Source organism: Coregonus lavaretus (assembly GCF_964263955.1).
Source record: "Coregonus lavaretus genome assembly, chromosome: 10".
NCBI lineage: Eukaryota > Metazoa > Chordata > Actinopteri > Salmoniformes > Salmonidae > Coregonus > Coregonus lavaretus.
This window is the reverse complement of record NC_139997.1, coordinates 14,185,039-14,206,411: the sequence shown is the minus strand read 5'-3', so window position 1 is coordinate 14,206,411 and position 21,373 is coordinate 14,185,039. Positions and strand designations below refer to the sequence as shown.

Genomic DNA, 21,373 nt, shown 5'->3' with positions numbered 1-21,373 from the left:
CCGGGCCGGACTGGCGACGCGCACCACAGGCTTGGTGCGAGGAGCAGGAACAGGCCGGGCCGGGCTGGCGACGCGCACCACTGGCTTGGTGCGAGGAGCAGGAACAGGCCGGGCCGGGCTGGCGACGCGCACCACTGGCTTGGTGCGAGGAGCTGGAACAGGCCGGGCCGGGCTGGCGACGCGCACCACTGGCTTGGTGCGAGGAGCAGGAACAGGCCGGGCCGGGCTGGCGACGCGCACCACTGGCTTGGTGCGAGGAGCAGGAACAGGCCGGGCCGGACTGGCGACGCGCACCACTGGCTTGGTGCGAGGAGCAGGAACAGGCCGGGCCGGACTGGCGACGCGCACCACTGGCTTGGTGCGAGGAGCAGGAACAGGCCGGACCGGACTGGCGACACGCACCACTTGCTTGGTGCGAGGAGCAGGACTGGGTTCCTTTATTAACCCCCGCTCCTTCTGCTGCCTAACCAGCTCCTCTCGCCGTGCCTCTACTCTTTCCTTCTCCCTTTTAGCCTCCTGTAGCGCCTCCCTCTGACCGAATAACTCCTGCTCCCTCTGAACCAATAGTCCCCGTAACATGGTGGCCTCCTCTCCTAACCTGCAGATCCGCCCTTTAACGGCCTCCTGCTGCCTCGTCGTCCACACCGTGTGCCCCCCCCAAAAATGTTCTTGGGGTTACCTACATAATATAATAATAATATGCCATTTAGCAGACGCTTTTATCCAAAGCGACTTACAGTCATGCGTGCATACATTTTTGTGTATGGGTGGTCCCGGGGATCGAACCCACTACCTTGGCGTTACAAGCGCCGTGCTCTACCAGCTGAGCTACAGAGGACCACCTCTCGGGTCTCCGTCGTCGGCACTGTTGGCGCCGTTTCTCCTCTCCTACCTGGGCATCCTCCTTCATCGCCCTCCGATAACGGACGGCCTCCTCCTCCGTAATTCTCCCCCAACCGAGGAGGACATCTACTAACGTAACCTCCTGTTGAGTCCCAGGCGTTTGCTCCTTCTCGGCACGCTGCTTGGTCCTTGTTTGGTGGGATCTTCTGTCCCGTTCGTTGAATGACGGGTCAGACCAAGGCGCAGCGTGATATGCGTACATGTTTATTAAGGTAATAAACAACATGACAAAACAACAAAGGAAACGAAACGTGAAGTCCAAGGTAGAACACACAACATACCTTACAAGGAACAAGATCCCACAACTAGACAGTGCCAATAGGCTGCCTAAGTATTGTCCCCAATCAGAGACAACAAGCGACAGCTGCCTCTGATTGGGAACCACACCGGCCAACATAGAACTAGACATACTAGATCCTATACATAGAAAAGGCACAACAAGGAATATACACACCCTGACTCAACATATAAGCGTCCCCTGAGTCAGGGCGTGACAATCATATCTCTGATCTCTCATTTCACCTAAGTTAAAAACAATCATTCCTGAAATTCAACTTTTTCTTAAATGGATTTGCTGATATCAGAATCTATGGCTTTTTATAATCAGTTTCAGAGACATAAAGATTTGTCTAGGCTGATTTCTTGTGGTTTTCCTTTATGAAGAACCGTCCCCTGACAACATATCTAACCACAAGCATCATAGTAAAACATGATTTACCACCAGTGTCATTGGGCCATCTCAGCCCATGTAATAATAGGCACAATACTGATAGCCTATAGAGTAAGGCAGTGTCTCGTGTAAGACACAGTGAATGACCAGTGACCTCTCTCTCCCTCTTTCTCATCCATAACTGTCCTCTACAGGTGACCACTCAGGCCTGTCATGTAACATCATGAATTTGCTTGCTTATAAAACCAGTGCTTAGAGTGGTTGTTAATAAACAAACACAAAATGGCACTCTTTGCATTTACATTTTATTGTTTGCAAGTTAATTGAGAATTCCTTAGGCATGTGAGTGTGGAGGTCTATCATTTATAGAATGCATTTAATCTTTGTTATATGGAATGTTTGTCCAGAGTTGATTTAATTGTATTGCTGCACAATGTGGAGTAGAGCTTGCCTTAAAAAAATCACAAAACCAATTAGCAATGCTGTATCAACAACTGTCAAAGCCAACACGTTGATATGGAATGCTCATATCAAAGCTAACAAATGTAAATAAACCTTTAATAAACTCTTAATCCAACTTAATCAAAGCCAAGAGGTGATACAGTATGTAACCAATCCCAACATCTGTACTAAACCCCGCTGAATCTCCAGAGGTTACTGCGGACTGATCAAATCCAGGCTTCATGTACGTCACTAATCGAGGCACACTGCTAACAGAAACGACCAAAAAAAGCTAATGTACTCTGTACTGTCAGTCACTATGACTCAGTGGGAATGTAACAGTGCATATTTATACTGGCAATTGCTTGAAAGCAAAATCCTCCCAACGCAGATCCTGCCAAACGCCTGTCTTGAACTGGGTCCGGAAAGACTAATCAAAATTATAATTTTGGACAGATCTAGCAGAATCAACACCTCGGTTAGATTTGTACACGGACATCAGATTGAGGGACAATAGAGTGCTGAGTACTAGGCAGTTAGCAAGTTTGGTAGGCTACTATTGACCATCAGCAGCATCAGAGCTTGGAGAAGCCTAATTACCGTGACTAAACGGTCACGTGGAATTTGTCTGCCGTCATGACTCATGACCTCCGGTGGGGTGGTAATACGGTCACCGCAACAGCCCTAGTGATCACCCTTTGGGTTTCTGTTTACTGTGTAGAAAGTCTGTGTTCCGTAGAGACTGATGTGTTGTAGTCTCTATTCATTCTGCCAATGTGAATCACCAACAGTTGTACTTTGCAGACCTGAACGGCTAAATACATTTTCTTTGTATGGAAGTGGAATTAAGTTGCATGAAGAAGGTAGGTTACCTCCTTGAATCACATTTTCCTGTTTTATTCCTACACTGACACTGACATACAGTTGAAGTCAGAAGTTTACATACACTTAGGTTGGAGTCATTAAAAATCGTTTTTCAACCACTCCACACATGTCTTGTTAACAGACTATAGTTTTGGCAAGTTGGTTAGGACATCTGCTTTGTGCATGACGCAAGTAATTTTTCCAACAATTGTTTACAGACAGATTATTTCACTTATAATTCACTGTATCACAATTCCAGTGGGTCAGAAGTTTACATACACTAAGTTGACTGTGCCTTTAAACAGCTTGGAAAATTCCAGAAAATGATGTCATGGATTTAGAAGCTTCTGTTAGGCTAATTGATATCATTTGAGTCAATTGGAGGTGTACCTGTGGATGTATTTCAAGGCCTACCTTCAAACTCTGTGCCTCTTTGCTTGACATCATGAGAAAATCAAAAGAAATCAGCCAAGACCTCAGAAAAACAATTGTAGACCTCCACAAGTCTGGTTCATCCTTGGGAGCAATTTCCAAACGCCTGAAGGTACCACGTTCATCTGTACAAACAATAGTACGCAAGTATAAACACCATGGGACCACGCAGCCATCATACCGCTCAGGAAGGAGACGCGTTCTGTCTCCTAGAGATGAACGTACTTTGGTGCGAAATGTGCTAATCAATCCCAGAACAACAGCAAAGGACCTTGTGAAGATGCTGGAGGAAACAGGTACAAAAGTATCTATATCCACAGTAAAACGAGTCCTATATCGACATAACCTGAAAGGCCGCTCAGCAAGGAAGAAGCCACTGCTCCAAAACCGCCATAAAAAAGCCAGACTACGGTTTGCAACTGCACATGGGGACAAAGATCTTACTTTTTGGAGAAATGTCCTCTGGTCTGATGAAACAAAAATAGAACTGTTTGGCCATAATGACCATTGTTATGTTTGGAGGAAAAAGGGAGATGCTTGCAAGCCAAAGAACACCATCCCATCCGTGAAGAACGGGGGTGGCAGCATCATGCTGTGGGGGTGCTTTGCTGCAGGAGGGACTGGTGCACTTCACAAAATAGATGGCATCATGAGGAAGGAAAATTATGTGGATATATTGAAGCAACATCTCAAGACATCAGTCAGGAAGTTAAAGCTTGGTCGCAAATGGGTCTTCCAAATGGACAATGACCCCAAGCATACTTCCAAAGTTGTGGCAAAATGGCTTAAGGTATTGGCGTGGCCATCACAAAGCCCTGACCTCAATCCAATACAGATAATTGTATGTGTGGGGTACAGAGATGGGGGAGTCATTCAAAAATCATGTTAAACACTATTATTGCACACAGTGAGTCCATGCAACTTATTAAGTGACTTGTTAGGCACATTTTACTCCTGAATTTATTTAGTCTTGCCATAACAAAGGGGTTGAATACTTCTTGACTCAAGACATTTCAGCTTTTCATTTTTTATAAATATGTTCACATTTCGAAAACCCACTTTGACATTATGGAGTATTGTGTTTAGGCCAGTGACACAAAATCTCAATTTAATCCATTTTAAATTAAGCCTGTAACACAACAAAATGTGGAAAAATATTTTCTGAAGGCACAGTACAACATGGGACACTCTGACTCCACGTTACTATGTATGAGGAGAATCAGGAGATGAAAGGTATTATTTATGTTCTGTCTTGATCTGGGATATTGGGTTCTAGAACCTGTGAGTGTGAGATATCAAAATAAATATACAATCCGTTCTTACAGTCAACTGCACTGTTGGTAGTGAGATCAATGTTTTTGATAAACCGCTAGAATGAATCAAATCCTATTTTTACTGAATTCACAGAAAATAATTGATGCTGATAATAATAGTGGATTGAGTGAGGCTGTCCTGTAGATTTGTCTCACAATTATCAGCCTTTATATAAGTGTTTATCACCATGGTGACTGTTACCAAGAGAATAACCCTTGTGTGCCAATATCTCCTGCTGCAGTAAGCATTTAGTAAAACCTAATTTCTAAGCAATTACCTAGAAGAATATCTCCATATTTGGTCAAACCAAGGAAAATGTTTTTTTCAAACACTTAATGAGAGCCCATGAGCTCATGTTGCGCAACATTTCTATAGGCTATGCAATTGCGTGAGAAGACAGAGTGATGACCTCTATTAAAAAGAGGAGGATCCCCATCAGCTTTCTATAGGCTAGGCCTACTATATTTATTTCTCAACTTTCCTAATATTAAGCACATTTGCTTATCTTTACAACAGGAGTATAGCCTACCTAGCTGGCATGAAAATTAACCACGGGAAAAGCATCCTCCATTCGCTATTTAAGTGCATAGATGACATGTATTTTTTTTCCGTTTCAGACAGGTGCATGATAATGGTCCATTCTAAAACAAAATAAATTTCACACATATATTTAGTATATGTAAAGACAAGATTAAATCAAGAATAGTCTGATGGGTGACAATATCAGCCTATCACTTGTGAATGATATATTATCACTTGTGAATGATGCCCAGCTTAAGGCAAGAAACAGATCATGCTTTTTTGTGTGACTTTTTCAAATCATAGTAGCACACCTCATGTAGCCTAGCCCATAGGCCTATATACAGTGGGGGAAAAAGTATTTAGTCAGCCACCAATTGTGCAAGTTCTCCCACTTAAAAAGATGAGAGAGGCCTGTAATTTTCATCATAGGTACACGTCAACTATGACAGACAAATTGAGAAAAAAAATCCAGAAAATCACATTGTAGGATCTTTAATGAATTTATTTGCAAATTATGGTAGAAAATAAGTATTTGGCCACCTACAAACAAGCAAGATTTCTGGCTCTCACAGACCTGTAACTTCTTCTTTAAGAGGCTCCTCTGTCCTCCACTCGTTACCTGTATTAATGGCACCTGTTTGAACTTGTTATCAGTATAAAAGACACCTGTCCACAACCTCAAACAGTCACACTCCAAACTCCACTATGGCCAAGACCAAAGAGCTGTCAAAGGACACCAGAAACAAAATTGTAGACCTGCACCAGGCTGGGAAGACTGAATCTGCAATAGGTAAGCAGCTTGGTTTGAAGAAATCAACTGTGGGAGCAATTATTAGGAAATGGAAGACATACAAGACCACTGATAATCTCCCTCGATCTGGGGCTCCACGCAAGATCTCACCCCGTGGGGTCAAAATGATCACAAGAACGGTGAGCAAAAATCCAAGAACCACACGGGGGGACCTAGTGAATGACCTGCAGAGAGCTGGGACCAAAGTAACAAAGCCTACCATCAGTAACACACTACGCCGCCAGGGACTCAAATCCTGCAGTGCCAGATGTGTCCCCTGCTTAAGCCAGTACATGTCCAGGCCCGTCTGAAGTTTGCTAGAGTGCATTTGGATGATCCAGAAGAGGATTGGGAGAAGGTCAGATGAAACCAAAATAGAACTTTTTGGTAAAAACTCAACTCGTCGTGTTTGGAGGACAAAGAATGCTGAGTTGCATCCAAAGAACACCATACCTACTGTGAAGCATGGGGGTGGAAACATCATGCTTTGGGGCTGTTTTTCTGCAAATGGACCAGGACGACTGATCCGTGTAAAGGAAAGAATGAATGGGGCCATGTATCGTGAGATTTTGAGTGAAAACCTCCTTCCATCAGCAAGGGCATTGAAAATGAAACGTGGCTGGGTCTTTCAGCATGACAATGATCCCAAACACACCGCCCGGGCAACGAAGGAGTGGCTTCGTAAGAAGCATTTCAAGGTCCTGGAGTGGCCTACCCAGTCTCCAGATCTCAACCCCATAGAAAATCTTTGGAGGGTGTTGAAAGTCCGTGTTGCCCAGCGACAGCCCCAAAACATCACTGCTCTAGAGGAGATCTGCATGGAGGAATGGGCCAAAAAACCAGCAACAGTGTGTGAAAACCTTGTGAAGACTTACAGAAAACGTTTGACCTGTGTCCTTGCCAACAAAGGGTATATAACAAAGTATTGAGAAACTTTTGTTATTGACCAAATACTTATTTTCCACCATAATTTGCAAATAAATTCATAAAAAATCCTACAATGTGATTTTCTGGATTTCTTTTTGTCATTTTGTCTGTCATAGTTGACGTGTACCTATGATGAAAATTACAGGCCTCTCTCATCTTTTTAAGTGGGAGAACTTGCACAATTGGTGGCTGACTAAATACTTTTTTCCCCACTGTATATATTATAATTTTTTTATCCAGAGTGACTTACAGTTAGTGAGTGCATAATAATTTTTTTATACTGGCCCCCATGGGAATCGAACCCACAACCCTGGCATTGCAAACGCCATGCTCTACCAACTGAGCTACATCCCTGCCGGCCATTCCCTTCCCTTCCCTACCCTGGACGATGCTGGGCCAATTGTGCGCCGCCCCATGGGTCTCCCGGTCGCGGCCGGCTACGACAGAGCCTGGATTCAAACCAGGATCTCTAGTGGCACAGCTAGCACTAATATTCACCATAAAAATGCACCTTTATAATAAAAGCATTACATGCATAATCGCATTTGTGGTCACTTTTGAGAATGGTGTTTTCCTACTAATGGAACATTCGCGCTTATAGCCTAATGCCGTGTGCGCATTGCTGCGCTTATAATGTGAAGAAATAGTCTAATAGTTTATCAACATTTGAAGCTAAACATTCTCATCTGTTGCATCAGGCTCATTGCTTTTGATGCTAGTGGTTGTATTAATTTGGGATCTATCACATCCCACAACTGTCCCAGACTATGTATGGAATATTTATTTATATCACAGAATAGGTCAACTTTTGTACTATGGGGGATAGTAGATTGACATAGGCTAGTGATTTTGCTGTTCTTTAGGCCTACTCATCTTGTTGGCTGACTAAAAGTAAATGTGGACAGTTCTTCCAATATGCAGCCAGGAAATTCAAGGCATTATCCAGTGCTTGTCAAATTGTGAATGAGAGACTGATGAAGTGTGTACAGCCTGCACAAAAAACAAAGCAGATCTCATGCCTTTCATGCAACTTTTTTCAAATCATCATTAGAGTAGCATTATGCAGCCTTAGAATGTATTAAAAATCAAAACATATAGCCCAACATTTGCATCACAACTAAAGTTACATAAATAACTCTAAATTAAGCATATAGGACTACCTGTTTCTTTGTTAACCGCTCAACACAGAATAGCCGCATGTGCGCACTTCCTCAAATCGTTTGGAGAAAATATACTTTCTATTTTATTCAGCTATGTTCAATTGTATTCTTCATAAATGAGCTAGTGTAGCCCACAGCCATATGGCATAGCCAGATCAGGGCCTAACATAAGGACAACTCAGAGTATGCTATTTTGTTCTTCTGAAATAGACTACATTTTCTTCATATCATGTTTCTTTAGAACTGTCTAAAATAAATAATGGATTTATTGTGATGGTGTAGGCTATATTACATGGATTTATTAGACTTAGACTCCTAGATCAGCACTCCTACTCTGAGAAGCTTTTTGGATACGGGTCCAGGGCTGTTTGAGCTGAAAGTCATTAAACTCTCACTATGTAGTTGAACAATTTACCAGCACTATACTGTAGCTACCTGGGCTTTTACAACCTGCAATAAGCACACTTCCTCATCATTGCATACAGACCCATAAAGCAATATCACCGCCTTTATTAAGGGAAACCCAGCTATGTGGCAAAAACAGATGCCTCTCTCCCAGACGAGCTAAACGCCTTTTATGTTTTCTTCGAGGTAAACAACAGCGATCCTCCTACGAGGGCCCCCGGTGCTCAAGGGGATGTGTGCTCAGCCCCCTCTTGTACTCCATGTACACTCACAACTGTGTGGCCACGCATGACTCCAACACCATCATTAAGTTTGCCAGCGACAAGACGGGGATGAGAGGGAGGAGGTTAGAGCCCTGGCAGAGTGGTGCAGGGGAATAGCCCCTCCCTCAAAGTCAACAAAACCAAGGAGCTGATCGTGAACTACAGGAATTGGGGAGGAGCACAGTCCCATCTGCATCGACGGGGCTGCAGTGGAGAGGGTCAAAAGCTTAAGGTTCCTCGGCGTGCACATCACAGAGGAACTGACATGGACCAATCACACCGACACCGTGGTGAAGAAGGCACAAAAGTGCCTCTTCAACCTCAGCAGACTGAAGAAATTTGGCATGTGCCCTCAGATCCTCAAGAAGTTATACAGTTGCACCATCGAGAGGATCTTGACCGGCTGCATCACCGCCTGGTATGGCAACTGCACTGGCCTCAACCGCAAAGCTCTACAGAAGGTGGTGCGGACAGCCCAATACATCAATGGGGGCGAGCTCTCTGCCCTCCAGGACATTTACACTAGGCGGTGTCTGAGGAAGTCCAGGGAGATCGTCAAGGACTCCAGTCACCCGAGCCACGGACTATTCAATCTGTTACCATCTGGCAAACGGTACCGGAGCATCGGGTCTCGGACCAACAGGCTCTCAGACAGTACCTACCATCAGGCTATCAGACTGTTGAACAGCACCACCGAGACTATCTGCACCACCGAGACTATCTGCACCAACGAGACTATCTGCACCTGAGAGATTGTTTACACTGACTCTCCACACATCCAACCCTTACACGCAAGCACACACACACATACAACCACACATACACACAAACACACAACCACACATACACACAAACACATGCACACAAAACCACAAACAGCTTTGTTTTGGTGAAATCTCAGGACTTTTTGGAGTGTAAAAATGTTTGACCATTAAAAATCCTATTTTCCCTAACCTCTAACCCTAACACTAATACTAACCCTTAACCTAACCCTACCCTTAACCCCCAAAACCCAACCCTAGCCCTAACCCTAACCTTAATCCCAGAACCCTAAACCTAAGCCTTAAGCTTCAAATAGCATTTGAACAAATTCAGGACCTGAAAAAAGTCATGACTTTTCAAAACAGTTCTTCTTTTCCTACCTTTTCAGGACATTCGGGTTAAATGTTAGGACATTGGGTTCCTGATCATGTAGGAAAGCACACACACACACACACACACACACACAGTCAACGCTGCTGTTCTATTATATACTTTTATTAAACTGTGCGACCAAGACACAATCCACTTTATATATTTGTAACAGAGTTATACTTGATCATAGCACATTCATAATTTATACCGTATATCCTATTATGTTTTATTACTATGCATATTACCTTCCTCTATTACTTGTTATTTTCCATTTTACGTTTTGATTATTATTGATATCGATATTGTATCGCATTGTTGAGGGAGCATTTCACTGCACCTTGGACCTGCTGAAAACTGTGTACGTGATCAATAAAATTGGATTTGATTTGATTTCATTAAAGTCTGCCTTGAGATAACAGCTAACACAATGGTCTAGTATCTTGAAAGCATTCCATCATCTTGCCAGAAGTAGCGTACTATTGCCATCACTGATGCATCCAAGATAAATGCATGGATGCAATATGTTTGATCTGAAATGTCTATATCTAAGTGATGTACAGCAGCCATTTTGCACCAGGACACCCATTATCCTATGTATGAACTATTTTTGGTGGCAAGGTGACGAGTCAATACAACCAATGGAACATGGCCAGACTGGGAATTCCACAAGGAAATCAGTATACAAATGTGTACTGAATCTTTATTGACCATAAAGGTTGAGAGCAAAACATTTGTAAATGAATGAAAGGGGCGTATCAAGAGAAACTTCCCAAAAGGACTAATTCGAGGCAGAAAAGAGTTGGAGCACTCAACAAAAAAGGCAGAGTCATTTATTATTTTCTCACTTTAATCCATTGGTCAGGTTGAGTAAATCACCTGTAGATTAATGGAGCAAATAAGAAATTAATCTCTGCATTTTTTGTTGAGTACTCCAATTTAACACAACTTTCTTCCTCAAATGTTGAGCACCCCTCCCACTTTTCTTTGTTTGCTGTAGCGCGGAGGCCTACATGAACTCACATTTGGAAAGTAAATACAGTCACTCTCAGTGTGCTAGTTCACCAGAGACAGAAGTGCCTCCTACTGCTCTCAATATGCCCATCAACACCACTTCCTGTAGCAACAAGACTTTCCAATGCAGATTTTTGATCTAAACACTAACCAAGCCTAGCACTACTCAGCTTCAGCCGTTTGCAAACACGGCTGCGTTTACACAGGCAGCCCAATTCTGATTATTTTTTTCACTAATTGGTCTTTTGACCAATTAGATCAGCTCTGAAAAATATCTGATGTGAAAAGATCTAATGTGATTGGTCAAAATACCAATTAGTGGGACAAAGACCAGAATTGGGCTGCCTGTGTAAATGCAGCAAGAGAGGCTGAAGGGGTATGTGGCTGCTAGAGCCTGACACAATCCTCTAAAATATCCCTGAAAAAAACAACTCAGTACATCCCTGCCAACAGATCAGCACCATTGGGACATGTTTCTGCGTTTGGCATTCCTGGATTACAATCTTAGGGTTTAGGTGAAAGTTAACAACATTCACAATATGGCAAAAAAAAGAAGTCCAAAGTACTTGAGAAGTGAAGATATTCCAGCTCTTTCCAGGCACATGCAATATCTGTTAATCTAATTAACATTCTTACCAATTTTACCTCACAGCTTGAACAAAGACTGTCGACACACTTCACCTGAATACAACACTAGAGACATGGTTAGAAGGAACAAAAATAAATAATCTCCAGCATTCTGTGCGTTGGCTTCTTCTTTTGAGTCCTTCCCTATTTGCTATGTGAATAAAACCATAGAATGAACCAAGGCTTATTAATATGTGAACCAAGGTGAGAGCTGAGTGCGGCAAAGGGCATGGTCTGTGTGAACCAAGGCTAAACCTGCTTTTCAGCCACAGAAACTCCATTCTCTCTCTGCATTATAACTACCCTTGTTACACAAGGCTTGGTTTTTTACGTGTAATGTGCTTATGCCTTTTTCCTTCAGATTACTAAACACACACTATGAATCCACACTTTGTTCTGATGCTGAAAGCAGCTTTAGAATGAAAATACAGACTAAAGCTGCTAAAGCCACTGAGAAAAGGAAATGTTTGTCTATAATGATATCCATAGAAAACAATGGATTCACAATTACAACACAATGGATTCACAATTACAACACAATGGATTCACAATTACAAGACAATGGATTTGACCATCCTGTGTAAGCATTATAACCTAACTATCAAAGTGTTATTCAACATCCTACAACCTCATGGAAGGACGACCAGGTCGCTGCGTGGGACGTTGAGTTCAACCCCCCACCCCCAGTCAAGCCAGGTGCTCATTTGATCCGCCACAGTATAATACAAATAGGCTAGATGAAGCCACAAAGCTGACAGTGTATCTCTCTGTACTGTATCTCTGAAATAATTTACTACAGTCAGTCACATGGTGAAGAGTGACCATTTGACCCTAATGTTATCTGGACATCAGTCTAGAAGAAGTAAACACAGCAGGCTCCTGTACTGCATGTTCTTATAACCTAACAGCCTGGCTATAGTACTCTCTCTAACCCACTGCCATGAATAGGCAGGGGATTAGCAGCCAATGTAAGGGCTATAGTCAGCACTGATGCATTGTATGACTGCTAGGGAGCAAAACAGGTTCAAGCAGAAATAGCTCTTGTGATTGAAAACATCACATCTTATTTGACGTATAAATATATATTATTGATGTGTAATGAATATACAAACGTCACAAAAATCACATGGCTGCACTAGTGCACGTGGAAATGTATCCAAATGAACAGTGTTGACCACTTTAATGCTGAAAGAAAAAGTATCTTACTCTAAATCCAGAATTACTTTCCAACAGCTTCTATTCTAGTTGCAGTAATTTGATTCTGAGCGGAAAAAAAGAGACATCTGCTTTGTGTCTCAGACACTTTTTAATAGACAGACATTAGGGTGTCTCTAATACTGTTTGTTTTTCTGCCTACTAAATGAATCCGAGGAGTAACCACTACATCTGTGAATATAGCCGCAGAGTTACCAGCTAAACATTAAATGTTCTTTTCCACAACTGAATAAAATAGAAACACATGGACAGTAGACTTGTAACACTTTACATGGAAACAAAGTCATAATCATTATATGTGAAAAACCCACAAACAAAAAAATGAAACAATAACAAGAGGCTAAGTCACACCCTGTAGAGAAGCATGTAAAACCAGCTTCTGCTCTGTCTGTCTGTCTGTCTGTCTGTCTGTCTGTCTGTCTGTCTGTCTGTCTGTCTGTCTGTCTGTCTGTCTGTCTGTCTGTCTCTGTCTGTCTCTCTCTGTCTGTCTGTCTGTCTCTCTCTGTCTGTCTCTGTCTCTGTCTCTGTCTCTGTCTCTGTCTCTGTCTCTGTCTCTCTCTCTCTCTCTCTCTCTCTCTCTCTCTCTCTCACTCTCACTCTCACTCTCACTCTCACTCTCACTCTCACTCTCACTCTCACTCTTCCTCTCACTCACTCTCACTCTATCTCTCTCACTCTCACTCACTTTCTCTCTCCACAACCCCAACAGCTCTTGAGAAAGGTGGGTAAACCCTGATCGTCAGTCACGGTGAAAAAAGTAACGCTCCCTATACTTACAATGCATTTTTCTGCAAAAGGTGGGTAAACTGTTGGCCAAAAACAAAAAGTGGGTAAATTGCGTTTACTTGCATTACCCTCCACTACACCACTAATTAAGACACAAAAAGGTCCCGATATTGGACACCTCATCCGATTTCAAAAGGAAAACATAATCAGAAAAACATGAATAAATATGTGCATAAACAAACACTACTACATTTCTAAATGCCAATGGGATTTAAAAAGCCCAACGTCTGGGCCAACTGACATTCCAGGATAGAGTCACATCCATTTTCTTTTTCCCCCTCTGTGTAACTAGTACTGTTGAGGTCATGTAGGTGCGTGCTGCTGGTGGAGCGGGGCTGAGTGGCGTAAGTGCCTTCCTCACACATGAGCCTCCGATTCTGGCAGAAGAGTACAGTACTGCTCAACGAGCCCAACCAAATTGGGTATGGAAAAACCAGGGTATAAGGGCAACTAAATCTCCCTAATGATGCCCCATCCTTCACTTGTCTTCACTTGAAGATAACGTCCTCTGCTTCCTGGTTTTCTACATAAACATGTGTATTCTATACCATATTATATATGTACCGCTTCAAGGCTTCCTTCCCTCATTCAGAGCAGAGCTAAATGTGTTATGTGTACTGAAATATGAGGGGAAAAGATTAGGCTGTTTGTCTATAAAAACACCTCATAATAGCACTGAACCATGGATAACTAAGATAAATGTTAAAATAACACACAGACATTCAACTGTTAAACACATTTAAGATTCAACATGTCGAGATCTGATCTAAATATTAATTATTTGATGACCCTGATGGGAGTTGGAGAATAACCAGATTTTCCCTCCAAACCCCAAACGTCTTGGGCAATGTCTCATCTCAGATGATTCTAAATGTATTTTAAGTAAGATAAGACAACAGAGATTCAGCATAACTCACCTACCTGACAGAAGATGATGCACCTGTACCTGAGAGATAATTATCTTAATTCAGGGCTAGTTGATAAAAGGGAGGACATGGGTTGGTGGTCCAGTATCAGTTCCTTACCTGAGCGCGATGGAGGTCCCGTTGACAGATCCAGAGTAGCGTCTGGTGGGGCCGTAGCTCCCCTGGCGTACGTATCTCTCATCACCACAACACAGTATCATGAGGAAGGCCCGTCTGAAGGCCCGGTTCAGGAAGGCGTAGAGAAAGGGGTTAAGGCCAGAGTTAATATAGCCAAGCCACAGCCAGGCGGTCCACATCTGCCAGGGCACACTGTAGTGGATGAAGGGGTCCACCACATTGGTGATGAAAAAGGGGGCCCAGCAGAGGCAGAAGCAGCCCATGATGACAGCCAGGGTCTTGGCAGCCTTGGTCTCGATGCGCATGCGACTGGAGCCCTGCTGCTCGGAGCTGAGGTAGTGCTGGGGGGGCGCCGAGTAGGGGGCGGAGCCTGCCCGCTGCAGCGTGCCGATCTGCCGCACGTGGCCCATGGCGGTGACGTAGATGCGCTGGTAGGCCAGGACCATGAGGCCCAGGGGAACGTAGAAGGCCACAGCGGAGCAGATGAGAGCATACGGACGGTTCACCACGAACACACAGTTGGTCTCGTTGCTGCTGCCGCTAAACTTCCTCTGCTCTATCTGAAGTCAGCATGCAGAGAGAAAACAATCAATTAACAAGCAGATCCACATACAGGAAGAGGCACGTTATGTAGTATCCACATCTACATATGCAATAGTTACGTACTTGTTTCTCATTCAACCAACAGTATGTAAACAGAGAGAGTGCATTACTGACTGCCTAATGCCCGTTTCCTGACTCTCTTACAAAAAACTTTGAACGGGTAGACGTTGACATATTATTTGTGTTTATAAACTGGTAGCTGTGGATTGTGCTCAGCACTGACTCCAGTGTTTAGGTCTCAGAGCAAGAGGCTGTGTGCCTGGAATTCTCTTGGGTGTTTATGTCTGTCTATGTAAATGGTAGTAGTAGCTTTAGTCTTACGATGGTTGAGTGCACTAAGAGGACACGTATATGTGGTATGGGTAATTTGACATTTGTAAACAACCATCAGTGCCTCCATTTGAGAGAGGGAAGTTTTTTCAGGTGTCAAAGGTGAAACAATGAGTCATAGTACTGTTTTTAGAACTAGAAGAGGGCTTGTGTAAGTTTGCTCTCCCCAAAGAACATGATGATTGAACTGACTACTACATCCCCATCCAATGAACTTGAAATGTTATTCAAATAGAAAGATGTTATGCTTGTTGGTTTAACCATGTGTCCTTCACTTAACATCTGTCCTGTTCACATTTTCAAGGACCAACAAAACAATTTAGTAGAAAACATTCAGCAAATAAACAATTTAAAGTTGAAGTCGGAAGTTTACATACACCTTAGCCAAATACATTTAAACTCAGTTTTTCACAATTCCTGACATTTAATCCTAGTAAGAATTCCCTGTTTTAGGTCATTTGGATCACCATTTTATTTTAAGAATGTGAAATGTCAGAATAATAGTAGAGAGAATGATTTATTCCCAGTGGGTCAGAAGTTTACATACACTCAATTAGTATTTGGTAGCATTGCCTTTAAATTGTTTAACTTGAGTCAAACGTTTCGGGTAGCCTTCCACAAGCTTTCCACAATAAGTTGGGTGAATTTTGGCCCATTCCTCCTGACAGAGCTGGTGTAACTGAGTCAGGTTTGTAGGCCTCCTTGCTCGCACACACTTTTTCAGTTGTGCCCACACATTTTCTATAGGATTGAGGTCAGGGCTTTGTGATGGCCACTCCAATATCTTGACTTTGTTGTCCTTAAGCCATTTTGCCACAACTTTGGAAGTATTCTTGGGGTCATTGTCCATTTGGAAGACCCATTTGCGACCAAGCTTTAACTTCCTGACTAATGTCTTGAGATGTTGCTTCAATACAGTGGGGAGAACAAGTATTTGATACACTGCCGATTTTGCAGATTTTCCTACTTACAAAGCATGTAGAGGTCTGTAATTTTTATCAGAGGTACACTTCAACTGTGAGAGACGGAATCTAAAACAAAAATCCAGAAAATCACATTGTATGATTTTTAAGTAATGAATTTGCATTTTATTGCATGACATAAGTATTTGATACATCAGAAAAGCAGAACTTAATATTTGGTACAGAAACCTTTGTTTGCAATTACAGAGATCATACGTTTCCTGTAGGTCTTGACCAGGTTTGCACACACTGCAGCAGGGATTTTGGCCCACTCCTCCATACAGACCTTCTCCAGATCCTTCAGGTTTCGGGGCTGTCGCTGGGAAATACGGACTTTCAGCTCCCTCCAAAGATTTTCTACTGGGATCAGGTCTGGAGACTGGCTAGGCCACTCCAGGACCTTGAGATGCTTCTTACGGAGCCACTCCTTAGTTGCCCTGGCTGTGTGTTTCGGGTCGTTGTCATGCTGGAAGACCCAGCCACGACCCATCTTCAATGCTCTTACTGAGGGAAGGAGGTTGTTGGCCAAGATCTCGCGATACATGGCCCCATCCATCCTCCCCTCAATACGTTGCAGTCGTCCTGTCCCCTTTGCAGAAAAGCATCCCCAAAGAATGATGTTTCCACCTCCATGCTTCACGGTTGGGATGGTGTTCTTGGGGTTGTACTCATCCTTCTTCTTCCTCCAAACACGGCGAGTGGAGTTTAGACCAAAAAGCTCTATTTTTGTCTCATCAGACCACATGACCTTCTCCCATTCCTCCTCTAGATCATCCATATGGTCATTGGCAAACTTTACATTTTAGTCATTTAGCAGACGCTCTTATCCAGAGCGACTTACAGTTTTTTTTTTTTTTTTCATACCCCCCATGGGAATCGAACCCACAACCCTGGCGTTGCAAACACCATGCTCTACCAACTGAGCTACATCCCTGCCGGCCATTTCCTCCCCTACCCTGGACGACGCTGGGCCAATTGTGCGCCGCCCCATGGGTCTCCAGGTCGCGGCCCGGCTACGACAGAGCCTGGATTCAAACCAGGATCTCTAGTGGCACAGCTAGCACTGCGATGCAGTGCCTTAGACCACTGCGCCACTCGGGAGGAAACTTCAGACGGGCCTGGACATGCGCTGGCTTGAGCAGGGGGACCTTGCGTGCGCTGCAGGATTTTAATCCATGACGGCGTAGTGTGTTACTAATGGTTTTCTTTGAGACTGTGGTCCCAGCTCTCTTCAGGTCATTGACCAGGTCCTGCCGTGTAGTTCTGGGCTGATCCCTCACCTTCCTCATGATCATTGATGCCCCACGAGGTGAGATCTTGCATGGAGCCCCAGACCGAGGGTGATTGACCGTCATCTTGAACTTCTTCCATTTTCTAATAATTTAGAATAATTATAATAATAATAGTTGTTGCCTTCTCACCAAGCTGCTTGCCTATTGTCCTGTAGCCCATCCCAGCCTTGTGCAGGTCTACAATTTTATCCCTGATGTCCTTACACAGCTCTCTGGTCTTGGCCATTGTGGAGAGGTTGGAGTCTGTTTGATTGAGTGTGTGGACAGGTGTCTTTTATACAGGTAACGAGTTCAAACAGGTGCAGTTAATACAGGTAATGAGTGGAGAACAGGAGGGCTTCTTAAAGAAAAACTAACAGGTCTGTGAGAGCCGGAATTCTTACTGGTTGGTAGGTGATCAAATACTTATGTCATGCAATAAAATGCAAACTAATTACTTAAAAATCATACAATGTGATTTTCTGGATTTTTGTTTTAGATGCCGTCTCTCACAGTTGAAGTGTACCTATGATAAAATATTACAGACCTCTACATGCTTTGTAAGTAGGAAAACCTGCAAAATCGGCAGTGTATCAAATACTTATTCTCCCCACTGTATATCCACATAATTTTCCTTCCTCATGATGCCATCTATTTTGTGAAGTGGACCAGTCCCTCCTGCAGCAAAGCACCACCACAGCATGATGCTGCCACCCCAGTGCTTCACGGTTGGGATGGTGTTCTTCAGCTTGCAAGTACCCCCTTTTTCCTCCAAACATAACGATGGTCATTATGGCCAAACAGTTCTAAGTACGATCTTTGTCCCCATGTGCAGTTGCAAACCATAGTCTGGCTTTTTTATGGCGGTTTTGGAGAAGTTGCTTCTTCCTTGCTGAGCGGCCTTTCAGGTTATGTTGATATAGGACTCGTTTTACTGTGGATATAGATACTTTTGTACCTGTTTCCTCCAGCATCTTCACAAGGTCCTTTGCTGTTGTTCTGGGATTGATTTGCACTTTTCGCACCAAAGTATGTTCATCTCTAGGAGACAGAACGCGTCTCCTTCCTGAGCGGTATGACGGCTGCGTGGTCCCATGGTGTTTATACTTGCGTACTATTGTTTGTACAGATGAACGTGGTACCTTCAGGCATTTGGAAATTGCTCCCAAGGATGAACCAGACTTGTGGAGGTCTACAATTGTTTTTCTGAGGTCTTGGCTGATTTCTTTTGATTTTCCCATGATGTCAAGCAAAGAGGCACTGAGTTTGAAGGTAGACCTTGAAATACATCCACAGGTACACCTCCAATTGACTCAAATGATGTCAATTAGCCTATCAGAAGCTTCTAAAGCCATGACATCATTTTCTGGAATATTCCAAGCTGTTTAAAGGCACAGTCAATTTAGTGTATGTAAACTTCTGACCCACTGGAATTGTGATACAGTGAATTATAAGTGAAATAATCTGTCTGTAAACAATTGTTGGAAAAATTACTTGTGTCATGCACAAAGTAGATGTCCTAACCGACTTGCCAAAACTATAGTTTGTTAACAAGAAATTTGTGGAGTGGTTGAAAAACTAATTTTAATGACTCCAACCTAAATGTATGTAAACTTCCGACTCCAACTGTAGATGTAATGAATAAGACTACAGAGCAAGCCTCTGTCTGTAGTAGAACCATCAGACAGACAGGCTGACCACAGCTGCTTATAGACTTACAATGTCCTCTATGCCGATGGCATGCCAGCTTTGCATGATGGGAAGGAAGGAGATGAAGGAGGGGATGACCCAGCATCCTCCCAGCATCAGGGCCACTCTCAAGGGCGTCATCTTATTCCTGTACACCAGTGGCTGGCAGCAGATCGCATAGTACCTATCAATAGAATATCACAACATTATCACAACATCATAGATTCAACTGAGGAAAAACCCCATCATCTATTGATAGTGTTTTTCTGAATTCTATCTACAGGCCACAAATATCTACCTAATATATACAGTTGAAGTCGGAAGTTTACATACACCTTAGCCAAATACATTTAAACTCAGTTTTTCACAATTCCTGACATTTAATCCTGGTAAAAATTCCCTGTTTTAAGTCAGTTAGGATCACCACTTTATTTTAAGAATGTGAAATGTCAGAATAATAGTAGAGAGAATGAGTTATTTCAGCTTTTATTTCTTTCATCACATTCCTAGTGGGCCAGAAGTTTACATACACTCAATTAGTATTTGGTAGCATTGCCTTTAAATTGTTTAACTTGGGTCAAACATTTCGGGTAGCCTTCCACAAGCTTCCCACAATAAGTTGGGTGAATTTTGGCCCATTCCTCCTGACAGAGCTGGTGTAACTGAGTCAGGTTTGTAGGCCTCCTTGCTCGCACACACCTTTTCAGATCTACCCACAAATGTTCTATAGGATTGAGGTCAGGGCTTTGTGATGGCCACTCCAATACCGTGACTTTGTTGTCCTTAAGCCATTTTGTCACAACTTTGGAAGTATGCTTGGGGTCATTGTCCATTTGGAAGACCCATTTGCGACCAAGCTTTAACCTCCTGACTGATGTCTTGAGATGTTGCTTCAATATATCCACATAATTTTCCTTCCTCATGATGCCATCTATTTTGTGAAGTGCACCAGTCCCTCCTGCAGCAAAGCACCCCCACAGCATGATGCTGCCACCCCGTGCTTCACGGTTGGGATGGTGTTCTTTGGCTTGCAAGCATCTCCCTTTTTCCTCCAAACATAACGATGGTCATTATGGCCAAACAGCTCTATTTTTGTTTCATCAGACCAGAGGACATTTCTCCAAAAAGTAAGATCTTTGTCCCCATGTGCAGTTGCAAACCGTAGTCTGGCTTTTTTATGGCGGTTTTGGAGCAGTTGCTTCTTCCTTGCTGAGCGGCCTTTCAGGTTATGTCGATATAGGACTCGTTTTACTGTGGATATAGATCATTTTGTACCTGTTTCCTCCAGCATCTTCACAAGGTCCTTTGCTGTTGTTCTGGGATTGATTAGCACTTTTCACACAAAGTATGTTCACCTCTAGGAGACAGAACGCGTCTCCTTCCTGAGCGGTATGATGGCTGCGTGGTCCCATGGTGTTTATACTTGCGTACTATTGTTTGTACAGATGAACGTGGTACCTTCAGGCGTTTGGAAATTGCTCCCAAGGATGAACCAGACTTGTGGAGGTCTACCATTTTTTTCTGAGGTCTTGGCTGATTTCTTTTGATTTTCCCATTATGTCAAGCAAAGAGGCACTGTGTTTGAAAGTAGGCCTTGAAATACATCCAGAGGTACACCTCCAATTGACTCAAATGATGTCAATTAGTCTATCAGAAGCTTATAAAACCATGACATAATTTTCTGGAATTTTCCAAGCTCTTTAAAGGCACAGTCAACTTAGTGTATGTAAACTTCTGACCCACTGGAATTGTGATACAGTGAATTATAAGTGAAATAATCTGTCTGTAAACAATTGTTGGAAAAATTACTTGTGTCAAAACTATAGTTTGTTAACAATACATTTGTGTAGTGGTTGAAAAACAAGTTTTAATGACTCCAACCTAAGTGTATGTAAACTTCCGACTTCAACTGTACATACCAAAATATTACCAATGGTGACTCATTCCTAATTCCGTATTCACTAAAATAATCTCATGACTTGCATAAACAAATAATGAACTAAATTGGCAT

At 43.0% G+C, this 21,373-nt stretch overlaps 1 protein-coding gene across 1 annotated transcript in view; it reads right to left on the bottom strand.

The window, feature by feature from the left end:
* The window catches only part of LOC311135633 (5-hydroxytryptamine receptor 4-like), a 55,429-nt gene that overhangs the window by 22,150 nt on the left and 11,906 nt on the right, over positions 1–21,373 (bottom strand). The window contains exons 5-6 of the mRNA XM_084169661.1: positions 19,393–19,546; positions 14,490–15,067 (exon numbers count right to left, since the gene is read on the bottom strand). Coding sequence (XP_084025787.1) covers positions 14,490–15,067; positions 19,393–19,546 — 732 coding nt within the window. The remainder of the gene's footprint in view (positions 1–14,489; positions 15,068–19,392; positions 19,547–21,373) is intronic.